The sequence below is a fragment of the Bufo gargarizans genome, chromosome 3 (assembly GCF_014858855.1).
Source record: "Bufo gargarizans isolate SCDJY-AF-19 chromosome 3, ASM1485885v1, whole genome shotgun sequence".
NCBI lineage: Eukaryota > Metazoa > Chordata > Amphibia > Anura > Bufonidae > Bufo > Bufo gargarizans.
The window spans coordinates 207,097,247-207,115,926 of NC_058082.1; the positions used below are offsets into that span (position 1 = coordinate 207,097,247).

General features: G+C 42.5%; 1 protein-coding gene across 1 annotated transcript in view; it reads left to right on the top strand.

The window, feature by feature from the left end:
* Nucleotides 1–4,828: 4,828 nt before the first annotated feature.
* TMEM255B (transmembrane protein 255B) overlaps nt 4,829–18,680 on the top strand; it is a 100,753-nt gene continuing 86,901 nt past the window's right edge. Inside the window, exons 1-4 of the mRNA XM_044285550.1 lie at nt 4,829–4,888; nt 5,116–5,365; nt 14,981–15,123; nt 17,195–17,257. Coding sequence (XP_044141485.1) covers nt 4,829–4,888; nt 5,116–5,365; nt 14,981–15,123; nt 17,195–17,257 — 516 coding nt within the window. The remainder of the gene's footprint in view (nt 4,889–5,115; nt 5,366–14,980; nt 15,124–17,194; nt 17,258–18,680) is intronic.

Sequence of the window (18,680 nt, forward strand, 5' to 3'; positions counted from 1 at the left end):
AGCTGGATAGAAGTGCCATATTAGCTCAAGTGTTTGTGCAACAATAAAGGTGCAATGTCTGGGCTACTCTCAAGTTGGCTGAGATGACCTGCCCTATTTCTCTTTCTGCAAAGACTAAAGCTATATTTACACGAGACAATGATTGTCCAGATTATCGTGAACGACAGTTCCTGCCACCAATGAACTACCTAAATGTCATTCATGCAGACACCACCAATCATAGTTTCTGGGCAGCAGATCGTGTGGTCTAAACAGCGATATGCTGCTCAGAAACCACGAGTCTGTATGAGGACTAGGGATCACAATAGCCATACTCATACAGTGAAGGAGATCGCTGCATGTAAGTGCAGCAGTCTCCTTCACTGAACGAGCAGCCGACTGTTGGGAAAGAATCATCACATCTAATCCACCATAAACAAGACAAGCTCCAAGACAATAGCTCCTCAGTGATGTCTTATCTAACAATGGAGTAAATTAGGACGAGACCCCCTATTTTTTCAAACAGACTTTAAAAAGACATCAATTGTTTCAGGTACTGGCTGAAAATCTTGCGCATTGATAAATATGTGTTTAAACTGTGTGACCTTTTTATGTCGCTTCCTCATACCGCCTTGAATCTTCGCATGTCTTGTAGTCCAACAGTGTTTGAATGCCATTTCTCTTGCCAGCCTTGTTAATCTAATATTGTATGTCTTGTGATGAGAGGTTAAGTTTACAGATTCCCATCACTGATTAAAATAGATGACGTGGCCAAGTTACCGGTGCTCCGTAGTAGCAGCATGGGCTGTCTCTATATATTCCCTTGCATGAAGACCAAAGTGTTCAGTAGGGCACTGCATATGTGAGCTTGTCAGGATCAGGTGACATACACACTTGTAGTGGTACTAGCGCATCAGGAAACAACTTTACTATCAAACTAGCCAACCTGCTCAATAATTGCTGCAAACCACGTGTTAAAAATGAGCGGCAGGATCACATCAAAATACTATTGTCTATGTAAAATCAGGTTGAATTGCAGTTTGAATTCAAAGAACATTTTATTCTAAAATGTAAAAAATTTTAGGACTAGACAGTGACCTTTATGACTGTTGTGATGAAATATCGGACTTAGAATCACAACTTCACTTTTTCAACTGCTATCAGCAGATGTCCTCTGAAGCCGGTGCATGTGCTCTTACTGTAAATCACTTAGTGTTGACATGCCTAGAACCAGTTCCTTTATTAAAATGATTTCCAGCTCCTGGGGTTTCCAATTATCTTGACTTATAAGTTGTATGTCATTTAAAACAAATATAATTCCTGTGTGTCTTAGAAAAATTCAATTATCCAAAGGGTGATACAGTTTATCCCTTTGTCCTGTGGTTGGACCTATTTAATTTGTGTCCTTAGGGTAGATAAAAATATATCACGTCGCCAGATAAATTGTTTTAAAATCCCAGAGCGACTATTCATGTTGTAACTATTGATCATTATTATAATCTCTGAAACATTTTAGGTCATAAAAGTTTATTGAAACCTAAATGAATTAATAATGTTGTCCTCATTTTATAAAAGATGTGACTTGAGTTTGACCATGAACCAAAAGCAGTCCATACACATGGCAGATCACTGACCACGGCGTCTCCAGGAAGTCATCTCACTAGCTTCACAAAGGCAATTATGAAAGGAGACGACACTCCATAATATGCTTTAATATTCTTTTTTATCTCATAAGTATAAAAGTACAAAACTGTATCCATGGATACATATAAACATCTGAGACGAAAAGTCCATAAGTGGGAAAGATTTACAGAGACAGAGGTAAGTGCTGACCATGCAAGCGCAATATTTCAGAGGCGTTCCCCATCCTCAGAATGTCCCCGTCGCAGAAGGGAGGTCAGCACTTTACTCTATTTCCATGAATCTTGTCCTCTGCGGAACTTTTGGACATTACGTCACTGACGTTTATATATATATACCTATGAACTCTATGGACTTTTTTACTTTTAAGGAAGCTGAAGGATGGATGAAGGATGAAACTGAGCATGTGCGGCCTTCACAGTGAGCCGGACAAAGATACAAAGAAAAAAAATAAACTAAGAGCAGGTGGTGCTATTCAGATACCTCTTATTGAATAACTCTATTATAACTCTAAAAATTTTAATTACATGCAGTTACAAAAGTAATCAGATCCAGGTGCTGGTTTAATAACTGTAGAGTATTTTTCATGGGACAACCCTTTTTAAGGGGTTGATCTCATTTCAGCAAGTGACATTTATTATGTAGAGGAAGTTAATACAAGGTACTTAATAATGTATTGTTATTATCCATATTGCTTCTTTTGCTGGCTGGATTTATTTTTCCATCACATTATACGCTGCTCATTTCCATGGTTATTACCACCCTGCAATCGAGCAGCAGTGGCCATGCTTGCACACTATAGGAAATAAAATGCCGGCCTCTCTAGTGACCCGGACCGTGATAGCTGACATAGGCTGGTGCTTTTTTATAGTATGCAAGCAAAGCCACGCTGATGGATTGCGAGGTCGTCATAACCATGGAAACGAGAAGTGTATAATGTGATAGAGAAATTAATCCAGCCAGCAAAGGAAGCAATATGGACAATCACAATACATTAGTAAGTGCCTTGTATTAACTTTCTCTACATAATAAATGCTATTTGCTGAAATGACACAATCCTTTTAAGCATATTATGTGTCGTCCACTTTCATGACTCAGTTTGACCATTACATGTTAATGAAAATAGTGATTTTTTTTAAAGACTTTTACTAATACCCTTTGGAATTTAAGTTTACAACTTGCTCAATTTATTACATCTTAAGGAGTTATATGAGAATAGGAAATGGGTATTTTTCCCACAAACTGAGCTATTGATGTCCATGAGTAAATACTGAATCTAACTTCTATACTATTGAAGTCAATATATCTGGGCCTTACCTGTAACTTCTGTATGCCTCTGACTTCATATAGAGGTTTTTGGATTCCGTATGAAATCAACAGAAAAAACTTTAAGCATGCTTGGTCTGCGGTCATATTATCAAGATATTATCCCTTAGCAGTTTTTTCTTCTAGAGAAAAATAGCTTAATACATAATTGGTTAAGTAGCCAGTCCAAGCTGTTTCCTGGCTGTTGAGCTTGAGAAGAGGAGCAGGAAACAGAGCAGTGGCTGAACAGCAGCTGCAGGGGATTGGTAAGGTGAGCACCCACATAATTTAGCTGAAGTCACATCAGGTGCATGCTGTGTTTTCTAACAAGATGCACTAAAAATCCCAGGAAAAAATATAAGCAAAAAAATACTAATAGCAAACATGCAGCATTTTTAGTGTCAGAATTTGAAAGAATCTGAGAATCAAGCTGTCTTGCTGTAGATTATTATAGAAGACTTATAAAATCACTGTAAACACCTACTCACACAAAAGGGTAGTGTTAGAAGATGGATAGAACATGGTAAATGTTCTGGTGGCATTAAGGGGCCTAATGTGGACCTACATAATGTTTACCACACTATTGATTGCCTATACTGGATACAACTGTAAAAAAACTCAGCTGTGAAAAATATGATGTGTAATCTTTTTTTAGCTGCTGGGGGTACACTTTTCTTGTTCACTGACAAGCCAGCAGATATAATAAAAATAGGGAATGAAACACAAAGTAAATTAGCACCAGAGTATTTTTGTATACAATGATTAAGCTTTACTTACTTAAAAACAAAACTCCTTGTCACATCATGTTCTATAATGATAGTCAATGGTGTTGCACTGTGACATGCGTGATGCTGCAACTTCAACACCCAAGTCGGTGCAGTGCGACACCATTGACTATTGTTACAAAAAATGTTGCGCGACATGAATGTAGAGTGACACTTGTCGCCATGTAGCCCTAGACTAAATCTGTTACCATGTGGCCAATTTCTGCTCGATACACTGTTTAACAAAATAAATAATCCACCCAGATTGAAATGTCAGATTGCTGCAAACCTTGGCATGTAGTTATTTCTCAGGTAGATATGTAAATGATTACAGATATGGTCAGATGTGATTAGACATTGGAGCAGATTTATCATAAAGGTTTGCCACTTTTGTGGTGTGAAAAAGTCACAAACTGCACGTTTGTGACTTTCTCAAAAGCGCGTGCACAAACTTTTTTGTGTACATGCAGTTTCTCTCTGGCCTCACCACTTTCCTGAAAAGGGGGCCCGCCTGGTTATCACAGCCTGGTGAATGCTGCTGTGCTATGATAAATCTGCCTTACTGGGTCTTGACACAAGAAGGGCATACAAGTGTCTTCCCCTAGCCCTAAAAATGCTCTCAGAGAATACTTTTTGGTAGTGTACCTCCAGGTAAGACATTGTTGATTGCTAGACATGTCTTTACACATTTAAAGACATTTTTCCAGTAGATGGACTTTGGGAGTGGGAACATAATTGGACTGAGAGAAGCAGGATGGTTGTTTAAATGAACTGTCCACCATCTAGGCTATTCTGACATATCTGTTAGGAGGCATTGAGAGAATTGGATACATGAAGGCACGCCCACACTGCAAACAGGAGCCAGACACCCCTGACAGACCACCAGTGTGATCAGACAACAAGCATGAGCTGCTCCCACAGTTTCTTTGTCCACCATTCAGACACACATGGGCAACTTCATTACATATGGCCGTATCGGCCAGGACCTTCTCTAGAAGCTTAGCAAAGGACAATTTGGTATCATGGTACCCATAATGTGTCCTGAAAATGATAGCCAGCCACCATCATCTTCGTTTGCAGTGGTTTTTGTGAACAAGAAACCTGTAATGCTGTGGATTGGAACCAAATCACCTTAAGAGATGAATCCAGGTCCTGTTTGGGATCCAACGAGAGTTGGGTTTGAGTATGGAGGCCTCATGGTGAGCACTTCAATCTTGACTTTGCTTTGGGATGACACACTGCCCTGACTGCCGCTTACTGATCTGACGAGACATTGCATACAACAGTCAGTCACTCCTAGTAGTGATACAAGAGACACTAACAGCTCAGCAATATGTACAGGACATCCTGTGGCCACATATGTTGCCTCTCATGGCACAGCTTACAACTGGGATTTTTCAGCAGGATAATTCTTGCCCACACACAGCAAGAGTTTCCCAGCAATGTGTCTGCCAGATTCCAACACTTCCTTGCCTGCCTCGATGCCAGATTTATCTCCATTCCATCATTTATGGGAGCAGCTGGGACACCAGCTATGGCAACCTACGGGGGTGCAGGATCTACAAGCCCAGCTGCAACATCTATGGGCAAATGTGTTGCAGGATACCATACAGAAGATGTATGTCTCTATGCCAACTGTATTTCATCTTGTATCTGGACTAGAGGCCGCCAACAGGGTACTAGAGCTTTCTTTCAATCGTATTTTTTCCCACAATAAACATATTATTTTGTTCTAATATTTCATTATTACATTTGCATAGTTAGTGTGGTTAGTAAATGTTAAAAAAAATGTATAAAATGTAGCTGGGCAGAAGTCATAGGTCATTTTTTGGCTCTATCCATGTATAAAATAATGCACCACATAAATTTTTTTCTTTTTTTTTCTTTTTTTTCAATAGATACTTAAACTATGCATGGCTGTGCTGAAAAGTTTGTTACAGATTTTAATCTCTCAAATGGTTACCACACCTCGTGTTGTGCAATATAGTGTTGTTTGTAATGAGATGTTAGGATTGCAAGTATGTTGTTTAAAGGAACACGTCAGAAAGGGGTATATTTTTTAAACTCAATAATCATAGAATTTTTTTATTTTTATTTTGGGCTGTTTTTCTTTTTCATTTTGACAGTAATATAATCATCACATTCCAAGAGCTATAACTTTTTTTTTTTTTTCTGTTGATTTAGCCGTATGAGGACCAGTTGTAGTTTTTAATGGCACCATTTTGAGTTATACACTGTATATAACTCATTGATTAACTTTCATTAACGCTTTCGGGGGGGGGGACAGCTATAACACCATTTAATTTTTAAGTTGTAAATGTTGCGACATTCACTTAACATAAACAACACGATAATTTAACTTTTTTGTTCTGTACGACTACAGTGATACCAAATATATATGTTGTGAGCAAGGGCGTAGCTACCGTGAAAGCAGGAGAAGTGTCTGCTCAGGGTCTGAACTCAGGAAGGGGTCCATGAGGAGGACAAATGGATTTATTTTCAGGGAGCAGTGAGTATAGTGCTTCTAATCCAAGCACCTAGTATTACTCACCACTCTGTGTTCTTCTTCTCCGGGCAGCGGCACTGCACTAAGCCCTGGCTGCTCACACTATAGTGTAGTGCGTACCTTGACGTAGTGCTGCACGAAGAGTGGAAGTGCCCATAGAAGAGAGGTGAATATATATTTTTTTTTTTGTCCGGTCTGAAGAGGGGCCCGTTCAAAAAATTGCTCTTGCGCCCAGTCAGTTCTACTTACACCACTGTGTGTGAGGACTTGATTTCTGCAGAACAACTTGTAGTTTTCAATGGAACCATTTTGGGATGCATACATTTATATACACTTTTTATTCCATTTTTGGTCCCCAAATAAGCAATATGAATATAAATTTAGGGTAGTGATTGATTCTCATAAATGAAACAAAGATACAGCCTTATAGGTGCAGCAGCCTTGCACTAGTAAGCTGTTAAAAGCAACGACTTTATTATTCTTTTTTCGCCCTATAAGACGCACCTGTCCATAAGACGCACCTAGGTTTTTGAGGAGGAAAATAAGAAAAAAAATGTTTTAACCATAAGGTGTGCTTTTGGTGGTGTAGAGGGTTAGCTCTTTTCCAGGGGTTGCAAACACACACTTCTTCACAGACACCAGGATTTAGGGGCCAAACTGTGCTTTATTGTGGCACACAGCATAAAGCAAAAACACACAAAGCCAAAATAAAATACCTTGCCCGTCAGGGCCCTATCTAAACACATAGGTTTCCCTGACTCACCTAAAGCGTACCACAGTTCACACCCGTGATGAGATGCGGCTATCCCAGTCCAACCTCCAGCAGCCACCAGGCTGCTCCCACACCAGTGTCTCTTGTGGGATAGTGGTCTCTCAGCCCTCCTGGCTCAGACCACACAGAGCCACTCCAGCCTTCTGTGTGCAAGTCCCCACCCCCTCTCACTCTGAGGATTCCTTTATCCCCAGGTGATTACTGCACCTGGTCTTTCTTCAGACCTGGTGATTCTGGGGAAGACACAGCAAATCCTGCCATATATCTCCCCTAACAACCATGAGGCCTGTCACTTCCTCACATTTCCCCCCTCCCCCCTTTGTTCAAGCCCGTGAGGGTGAACACCTGCATAACCAGGGGAGGCTGGTGAGAGGGCATCCACCTGGCCTGGACGTGGGGAACAGCCACCCACCCTGCTCTTTGGCTGCTCCCAATAAGAACCGGCCCAGATTGGCTTTACAGCCACACTAAGTAACCCAGTGTCAGCGAGCACTAGCTGCCACTGACACAGAAAATTACCGTTTCTTATTTCACCGAGGCCAGGAACCTCAGTGACACGTACCTTCCCTTTGTTCTGCCAGACCCAGGACAACAGCGCTTGGTTTGTCACCCTCATGAGTTTATTACAGAGCTGACAAGGCCTCTGGGATTTTCTTGCCCATCTCATGAGCAGGTACTGTCTTTTTATATTTCCTGGCTTCTGCACAGGCCCCTCACGTCCTTTCTTGGACTGCGCCAACTCTTGACTGAACTGGTCCCAGTCATGGTCGTGTCCCAACCCTTTCTCTTTTGCCTTGCGGGGCTCCTTCAGCAGAGCAGGTTTCTTATGTCTCGCTCCTTTTCCACACATCTGGACCCCTTTTCCATTATTCTCAGCAGGGGTTTCTTCGGGTTTGGAGCCAGCTTCAGAGTCTTCTGTGTCTTCAGTGGCTGTTCCCACTTCAGCAGTCGCTCTTTCCTCCCTAACCTAGGTCTCTGGGACATCCAAGGTTTTCTCCCATTTCAAGACCTCTGCCTTAGCTTCTTTGGCCTCTATTTCTTTGGAGTCTCCATTTACTTTATTATCCTTTTCATGCTTCACGGACTTGGCCTCATATCGTTGCCTTCTTAACTCCTCCTTCTCATCAAGGTTGGAGGGACTGGGGACATCAGGATCTTCACCAGACTCGTTGCCTTCCGTTGCCTTCTCCAGCAGACCGCTGGCTTTCTGTAAGGCACTGACGGCAGAGGGAACATCTTTCATGACCAGGTCCTGGCTACTTATTGCCACGAGTCTCTTGGCCTCTGCATTCACATCAGCTGGGTGAGCAGAAAGATCTTCCGTCTTCTCCGCCTCTGTCGGCACCACGGCGCCACCGTCTCCAGACCCATTCTTAACAGGCTCTGGCTTAGACTTCTTCAACTCATAGACGTTCTTCCTGACATCATCCTTTGAGCTCATGAGATCTTCCATCCCTGCTCTGAGTTGTTTGTTCAGCCTCTCACATTCATCTCGCTCCTCAAGCGCTTCTTCCAGGGATCGAGCCGAGGAGAGGGTCTCCTGTTCCAGATGCTCTTCACTTGGCTCTGCTGCAGCCGATGTAGGAGTATCACCAGTCTCTTTTTGCCACCCTGTGGGGGTTTCATGCAGGGTCTCTTTAAGCACTTTGTTTGTATCTACTGCAGTCTTCTTCGGTGACTCTGTGAAGACATCTAGTCCCTTCTCTATCATATCTAGGGACTGTGTGGAGAGAGAAAAATCTTCAGGATTGCAGCTGTACTGACGTGTCAGGTCATCTACCCCTGTCTGCGTATGGGTCTCAGACACTAGGCTGCCATCTCCCCACTCAGATCTCGTCACGTCAGGTATAACTGTCGTCTGGTCGCTACTAGTGACCGCCTTAATTTTGCAATACCTTGACTTGGTAGCTTCCTTCTCGGAGTTGCTAATGGTCACAGCGCATATATCGCCTATGTCACTGGTGTCATTATTAACACTGACTTCTAGAGGCACTGCTGAGTTAATCCCTACCTGGGACATTACTTTATTGACCATAAAACACTGTGGAGACTGCATGTCCACCTCTGGTACGTGTAATACTCCCTCTAGGACTGCTACCCTTTCTTGCACGTTCACCAGAGTAGGATTGCTCCACTCAGTGCTCACAACATTTATCTGCACTTCTGCATCATTCACATGTTTCTTATCAGCACCATTGTTTTCAATAGGCAATATTCTTTCCCCATGGCAGTCAATGTGCAGCACCCTTAGACCCTCATTTACACGGGCAAGTACAGGTTCTGCAGGAGTTTCGTAACTTTCTGCAGAAGTGTCTACCTTGCCCCATAACAACGAAACGTTATCACAACCCAACATCACATCATATAAGAACATATTTGTAACATCAGGTCCACAAGACCGAGTTCTTACTGGAGACTCCCCCTCAGTGAGAACCACCTGCACTTGCTCAGGCTCTCTTTCAGGTGCCTGGTTCACATTACTTATATGCAATTCTTCAAACCTCCTGATCAAGTCATAAAGTTCTTCATGAATAATAGCAGATGAAGAAAATAAAGCTTCATCATTATTTACATTTTTACCACCAGGGGGCGCTTCTCCCCTGACCACAGCCTGCAACGGAAAAGGCATGTTATCAACATCAGATATTTCACATGACATCCCACTTTCATTATGCATTTCCGCCAACCTGGCACAATCACCTTGCACCTTATTCGCACCATTGTCTCTAATGGTCAGTTCACTTAAAGGATTAGGTACCAGTTCCGAAGGAGTTTCGTCCCTGACTGCAGAAGTGTTTCCACTTTCCCACAGTTCACGGAACAACAGGAAATCATCGCCCAACAGTCCCTCATGCATGAGCGTAGTTCTACCAGCAAGTCCATAAGTCCCAGTTCTCACGGCAGTCTCACACTCAGTGAGAATCATCGGACAGTTCTTTTTAACTGCATGACTGTCCCATACACTTAGCATTATATTACTTTTCATATGGTCACACACTTTTGACACAGTTTCTAGCCTCGGTGACATATCATCCACCGGCCCAGAGGGTAGCAACTGCCGCCTGCTCAATCTCACTGGGTCTGTTACACACAGGATAATTGGAACGCTCTTACCGGTAGTCGTCACGGATTTGGCAATCACGGGAGATGAGGGGAGTCCAGGAATACCTCCAGCCACGGGAAGCACCTTGGCCTTGACTCCAGCCTTTTTCCAGACAGTCACTCCATCCGCACCCTTTAGGACTTTGCGCACATGTGCAGGAAACATAGGATCTCCTGAGAGCTGCACCACTCTCCACCTCCTTTTCTTCCCGACGGTTGCCCTTGGCAACGGCATATCTTTGCTTTTTCTCCGGCGTTCCCGGCACACAGCCGACCTCTGGGAACTTTGTGCAGGGTCCATACAGCATTGAGGACCCTCTATTCAGGGCTAGCTGCAGCTGAGCCTCCAGAGCCTCTCGCTCAGCATCAAATTTTGCCAACTAACTTGGGGTACAACCCATCTGTTTTACCTGTTTTTCCTGCTGTTTAATCTCCCACGTCCGTCGGACGTATTCTTCCCCGAGACCCATGGCAACAAACAGTCTTGTAGCAGGAAAAACTTTCAGCAGCGAGTCCACTTTTGCTGGGCTACTGGCCCTTTAATTCACTGCACAGTAACTCCTTTGCAACCCAGCAAAAAGTGTCCAGAACAGCATGAGCAGCACCTGCTCCTTTGAGTGATGTCGTTGCCCCTAGCAACCACGTTTTTTTACTTTTCAGCACGGACATGTGCCCGCATCCGACACCAATTGTAGGGCATTAGCTCTTTTCCAGGGGTTGCAAACACACACTTCTTCACAGACACCAGGATTTAGGGGCCAAACTGTGCTTTATTGTGGCACACAGCATAAAGCATAAACACACAAAGCCAAAATAAAATACCTTGCCCGTCAGGGCCCTATCTAAACACATAGGTTTCCCTGACTCACCTAAAGCGTACCACAGTTCACACCCGTGATGAGATGCGGCTTTCCCAGCCCAACCTCCAGCAGCCTCCAGGCTGCTCCCACACCAGTGTCTCTTGGGGGATAGTGGTCTCTCAGCCCTCCCGGCTCAGACCACACAGAGCCACTCCAGCCTTCTGTGTGCAAGTCCCCACCCCCTCTCACTCTGAGGATTCCTTTATCCCCAGGTGATTACTGCACCTGGTCTTTCTTCAGACCTGGTGATTCTGGGGAAGACACAGCAAATCCTGCCATATATCTCCCCTAACAACCATGAGGCCTGTCACTTCCTCACAGTGGGTTTTTAACTAATGGTGGTCTGTGGATGGCACTATTATGGGGGATCTGTGTATGACACTGTTATGGAGGGGAACTGTGGATGACACTGTTATGGGGGCATCTGTGGGTGACACTGTTATGGAGGGGGATCTGTGGATGATACTATTATGGAGGATCTGTGGATGGCACTGTTATGGGAGATCTGTGGATGGCACTGTTATGGGAGATCTGTGGATGGCACTGTTATGGGAGATCTGTGGATGGCACTGTTATGGGAGATCTGTGGATGGCACTGTTATGGGAGATCTGTGGATGGCACTGTTATGGGAGATCTGTGGATGGCACTGTTATGGGAGATCTGTGGATGGCACTGTTATGGGAGATCTGTGGATGGCACTGTTATGGGAGATCTGTGGATGGCACTGTTATGGGAGATCTGTGGATGGCACTGTTATGGGGATCTGTGGATGGCACTGTTATGGGGGTCTGTGGATGGCACTGTTATGGGAGATCTGTGGATGGCACTGTTATGGGAGATCTGTGGATGGCACTGTTATGGGAGATCTGTGGATGGCACTGTTATGGGAGATCTGTGGATGGCACTGTTATGGGGGATCTATGGATGGCACTGTTATGGGGGATCTGTGGATGGCACTGTTATGGGGGATCTGGGGGTGGCACGGTTATGGGGAGGGGGTTAGCACTGTTATGGGGAGGGGGATCTGTGGATGACACTGTTATGGGGAGGGGGATCTGTGGATGACACTGTTATAGGAAGGGGGATCTGTGGATGACACTATATAGCATCTTATGCTATATGTGTCATCCACAGATCCCCCCCATAATAGTGTCCCTAAATACACCGGGCCCTGCCGCTCACAGCAGTATACATATCTAAACAGTAATCCTTAACCTTGAGTAACTTTAACTTTAAAGCAGTGCTATCCTGTTTACTACCTTACAATCAAGCTCCGGTAACAGGCAGAGCGGGCAGCGGCTTAATATCAGCGGGCAGCGGCGATGTATCAACGTTAGCGATGTAAAAAAAAAGTGCATCTTATGGGGGGGAAAAAGTGCATCTTATGGGGCGAAAAATACGGTATTCATATGGTACTGTAACGGGATTAGCTCACAGGATCACCGTCTCCTGGGATAGACAGGCGCTGTTGGCACACAAAACACAGTCCAGTTCAAGCAAGTATGGTGCAACTGGCCTCAGCCATTTTTATTGGCTTTTGCAGACAAAAGTATTAAACAAAACAGTACAAAATAAAAGAAATACCTGGCCGTCTGGCCACTACCTCTATACAACGAGAAGCTCCTAACTAAATGAAACTGAGCCTTGTACCGAGCACCATAAACAAAACACACAGTTGCTTTTTACTCACATCAGAGCTTCCCAGGAGCAGAGCCTCAGCTTGACAGATGTCTGCCCTTTTATAGCACACCCAGCTTTTCAGGTGATTAGCCACAGTTACCACAAATACCTGGAGTGGCTAATTGGAGCAAGGACCAACCCAATTCTCCTAGCTCCAAGTAGCCAGACCATTTTAACCAGGTTTTTTATAAAACCTTACACACAGAAAACCTAGTTTCCCTTGCTGCCTCAGCTCCCTGGCTGCTATTTAGAATGTATCAGACAGGAGCCTAGGTGAAATGTAGACTACTTCTACCACTTTCCCCCTGGTCCTGTCACAAGTACAAACTAGTGCTGGTTAAAAATACACATCACCCCTATTTCATTAGAATTTCTTATCATATGTATTGATTGTATACTGTGTATACACAATACCGATTAATATTTGCATTAGCAAGGTTCCGGACCCCTGCCTATTAATTTCTATTATAGGGAATCACATGCTGGCTAAAACAGAAAAACACTACACTACTCCCCTCCCACCATATATCAGTGCCGAAGCAGCACCATCAGGGGAACACAGAAAACAGAGTGAAATGCAAACACTATCTGACCAGGCCCACTATATATAGAGTATGTCCAATGTGCCATCAGAAGGATGGACCACTGTGCAGACCACTAAAGACTACGTCAAATCTACTGATCCAATCCAAGGTGACCGTATAGTCCATAATGAACACTCTCCTTGTTTGCACATGTTATTACAAATACCTCCATCCTACACTATAAAAACATATTTAGACTGATGACATATCTAGTGATTGGTGTGGAAATTACACCCATACCATACTAGTCACATGATATTTGATCATCTGGTATGGTATGGGTGTGTATTATGCTGTCAGTTAAGCATACACTGATATTAGGGCCGGTAGACTTCATTAGGCTGTCAGCTGTCATGTTAAAGGGGTTGTCCTCTTATACTTTATTGTTGACCTGTTCTCATGGCACCCCGCTGATCTGATATTGGTGACCTATCCTGGGGATATATCATCAATATAGGATAAGCAGACAGGCCCTTTAAGTCACTGGCAACACGCAATTACATTCACGGCAGTGCCGATGGCTGACAGATAGAGCCCCCTCCCTCTGAAACCACTAAAAAGCCTGCGGTCACTATTGACCTCGGCATCTAACGATTTAAACAACAGGCCATTAGAGAAGGAGTCTGGGTGTCATAAGAGAACTGAGCTCCTGCTTTTCGCTGCACAGGAAGACCTGTGCAGAACCTAGACTAGAGCATTATAAAAAGGCTCCTTAGTGACTGCCATAAAAAGGTGTATTGGTGGTCACTAAGGAGTTAATACAATATATTCTCTTTCTGCAGCAGTGAGCACAGAATTATAAATCCTCTGTACATACAGAGATACCATTGCTATTTGACTACTACTGTGAGCAAAAGATGTTATCTGTTAGTAAAATAGTAGATTAGTAGAATTAGGATAACATAATGGCAGCTATGTTATTCTATAGATAGTACTAGATAAACATGCCCACAGAAGAAAAATTTACTTATCAATGTAATGTGTGATGTTCACTCATCCCACTCACTCCCCTTCTCCCTGGCTAAAGTGAGAAAGTCAAGTGAGGCTGTTTGCTGTGCTAATAGTCCAAAAAGGAGGAAGCTAAGAGCCAGGACAGGAAGTAGAATACATGGAGTGACTTATATCCAGAAAAACGTCGACCCGTTTTTGTAAAAAATAAAAAATAAATTACACAGAATACATCTAATACTCTGTATTTTGACCTACTATTGAGTTCAGCTTTGAGTATCTTAGATGATATGTATCTTATAATCCAAAATGTAATGACACATTTTTTTATTATGGACTGCCAATTATCCTATTCTATGTGTAATCTGGAATACTAGAGACAAGAATTGGCACCTGTAATGACATGAAGAACTGATAATACTGTGCTAACATCTTTACTATACTCATATACAGTATATAGAGTAACATATTAAATAAGGCTTAGAGATGGTTGTACTGTAAAGTACACATGCCCTAATTCGGTAGGATGAAATGCCCAAAAATATGTATGTGCAAAAATGCACAGATATTTAGGCAATATGATATGGCCTGCCTTTCTTTAGTAATGTTTGTGTTTATTCCTTATTCTAACATTTTTCTTTAATAAACAGTGATAAAATTACAAAATGATTAAATTCTCCACAGTTCATTCCTCCATGTTTGGCCCTAACCTATTTGCACAGTCTGTAACTAGTTGCTTCGTTGCTGGCACTTACACAGAGTGTAAAACTGAATATATGTTGCATCCTATCGTGCAGAAATTCTCATTCTCTTTACATCCATTATAATTTCATTTTAGGCCATTTTGCTAAACGAAAAAGGACTGCTCTGTGGTTTACCGTCTCCCTGCTTGTGGTGTCTCTTTTCATACTGACTATTGGCCTGACTGCAACCACAAGAACAGAAAATATAACAGTTGGAGGTTATTATCCAGGTATAATTGTAAGTATGCTTCTTGCTTCCTACATCTATATTCACTCATATAATAAATGACTATTTCTAATGTCGCTGTTACTAAGACATAAAATAAGTGTCAGTTTAGCTAGCTAAGGCTACAAACAAATATGTGTTGTGAACTCCAGCAGCCTGTTCTGGCAGAGGAAACAGACTGCCGGAGTTTTCAATATCCAGTATAGCCAGATAGGGCAGTGCACCACTGGATCCCCTTTTACTATGATGGGATCTGGCTGCCTTCGGTATAAATGCCAGCATTTGGACAGACAAAAAGTTAGCTTTCAGTCATAATTGTCAGCTTTCAGATGGACAATACTTCCTACTGCAGAACACATTACCGTATTTTTTGCCCCATAAAACGCACCGGCCCATAAGACGCACCTAGATTTTAGAGGAGGACAATAGGAAAAAAATATTTTTCATTACCCCTCAGGTCAGACCACCAATCAGACTCCCAATGTTAATCAGACCTCAGCTGAGAGAGCCTTCACCGCTTCCCGGTCCTCCGGTACTAATGAGCGTTTCCATAATGGAAGTGCTTCATTAGTATTCGCCCCATAAGACACAGGGGCATTTTCCCTCACTTTGGGGGGGGGGGATAAATGCGTCTTATGGGGCGAAAAATACAGGTTATCTGTCCGAAAGCCGACATTTATGCTGGAAAGCGGCCAGATCCCATTGTAGTCAAATGATATTTAGCCCTATATGGCCTATTTAGCCCTAGATACGGTGAACTCTGGTAGTCTCTTCCTCTGCCATAAAAGACTGCCGGAGTTTACAACACATATGTAATTTAGCCTATAGAAAGACTATTAAAGCTAAGATATTCAAAAATACAAGTTATAAAATATAGAAGAACAATAAAAGTGTAGAAACTATATCAACTTTCTGAAAATGATCAGGCTTGAATTTACTATGAACTAGAGATTTACTATGAACTAGAGGATAAAATGGCACAAAAGGCTTTCCGTAGAGTGGAATAATTGGGTTACAGTGGTGGAAGGGTACAAACTCTATGCGCTCATCCTGCACTGGTTGCTCTAGACAGGCACCACCCTAGTGTTGTAGTTGTATAAGGTGGTGTGTCTACTGGCAGCAGCCATCTCCAATGCTGGGACGGGGGTATACACCCAAACCATCTCATGAAAGCAGGGTTTTCAACCAGAAATTTTTCTAGACAACCTATCCCAAAATCACAGACAACCAACATTTTTTACGGACAAATTGGAAAACCATAATAAATGATAAAGATTATAAGTAATCCATGTCTATAGCTCAATATACTGATGATAACTCATTACCATAATTTACTGTAAGCTGTAAAATGATAATAACTACGACCAAAATCATCTAGTCAATTACCACCAGCCTAAAAAAAATCATGGACAGATTTTTTTGGGTCACAGACACAGGTAAAAAAGTCACATGATTTTTACAGACTGTCCCAGAAATTTCTGGATGGTTGGCAACCCTGCATGGAAGGTGAAGTAGTTCACGAAGAATGGTGTGTCAGGGGAGCTTGCTGGAATCATGACACTTAGGGTGAAGAGAAGTCATTTGAATTGTCTTTATTTAAGCTTCATGTTTTGGCACTGGGCCTTCCTCTTCCCACTGACAAAATGTGTAGCCTAAATAAAGACAATTCAGATGATTCATGCTCACCCTAAGTGTCATGATTCCAGCAATCGTCTCTGAAAGTGAATTTTTTTTTTTTCTTCAACTACAGATTTACTACAAGGAGTCTCACACTGTATGGTAAATCTGGTGCATTTCTACATGTAAAAGACAACTTTTTTTTGATCTTACTTTCTTTCAGATTTTGACACATTTTGGTGCAAAATATGTGCATTTTAGGTCATGCTAATTTCCCATTAAGCCACACCCTTCCCTGCTAACCCACACTCCCTTGTTGAGCAAGGCCAAAAAAAAACTAGGCGTGCTACATTTTGTGCTAAAATGTGTCAAAGTTGTAGACAGATTTGAGGCATAGAGATTCTAGGCCTATATTTTACCTGTATCGATCACTAAGTCAATTTTTTTTCTTTGTCTCCTAAATCAGCTTGGCTTTGGATCCTTCTTAGGTGTAATTGGAATTCACCTTGTTGAAAACCGAAAACAAATGGTATGTATAATGTGTTTTTTTTATTATTATTCATTTTAAATGTAAGAGAGGTATTGAGTAATGGTTGAAAGTATTGTGCCATGAAAGGGAACCTCATGTCTTCCAGGATATTACTTCACAGATGTTTTTTTAATGGATTTTTAATATATATGTAGATTTATAACAAGGTTCTATAGAATACATATTTTTATTTAGATCTCTTATTCTTGAAGAATAAAAGGGCTATTTCAATAGCATATTTGCATCAGAGAAAGCCTGAAAGACATTTAAAAAAAACTATCCGTGCAATGGGCCTTGGTGAGGGAAGGGGGGCTATAAGGAGGCTGTGCAGAAAAAGGTGGTAATTTAAAAAACATTATAGGAGGCTGTGCAGAAAAAGGTGGTAATTTAAAAAAAATTATATTGAAAAGCCTCTAATTCTTTAAGAATAAGGGTTCTAAATTAAAAATACTATACACATGGATCAGCCATAATACATAATAATATTGTGTTAGATGTGATCTGTTGAGGCATGGACTTCACAAGACTTCTGAAAGGGTACTGTGGTATCTGGCACCAAGATGTTAGCAGCAGATCCTTTAGGTAACAAAGTAGGGCCTCCAAAAGAAGTGTCTTGACAGTCGATTGCTCAAATTCTAGATCAGATTGAGATCTGGGGAATTTGGAGGCCAAACCATTCCTGAACACATTTTGGGCACATTATTCTACTGAAAAAGACCACTGCCATTAGGGAATACTGTTTCTATGAAGGTGCGACAATGTTTGCTTAGGTGTAACATGATCAAAGTACAATCCACATAAATGCCAGTGTCACAGCGTGGTGTGAGAGGTAAACCCCACACCGAACACAGGAGGGAAGGAAAGAGGTATTAGGCTTGGAAACTAGGGAAAGAGGAAAGGTCATCACCTAGTGAAACCCTAAACTGAGCCCTGACTACTATCAGTATGAACAGACCTTGATGGTAGGAATGTTCATACATCGGGACATAGAGCCCGATCTGACCCTAAAGGGCCCTGGAAATAGTGTCAGGACAACAGACTACCTGTTCCTTCCCAGCTGAAGGAACAGAAGACTCCCTCAGGCCTAATAGCAAAAGACAGGGGAATACAACAAACAAGAAATAGGGAAAAAGACATGTAAACTCCGAAGTACGCGGACGAGCAAAAACTCAGAGGAAAACCAAACACCAGCACTTCCACAACCAGAAGGAGCTATTGTCACGGCTGAGGATGGGGAAAACCCTCAGCCGTGCGATGCCAGAAGATGTTGGTCGCTGCAAGGCCAGGACAGAAATTAGGGATGTGATAGGAGGTGACCTGCTCCCTAATTCCTGTCCTGGCCTTGCAGCGACCAACATCTTCTGGCATCGCATGGCTGAGGGTTTTCCCCATCCTCAGCTGTGACAGTATGACCACAAGGTTG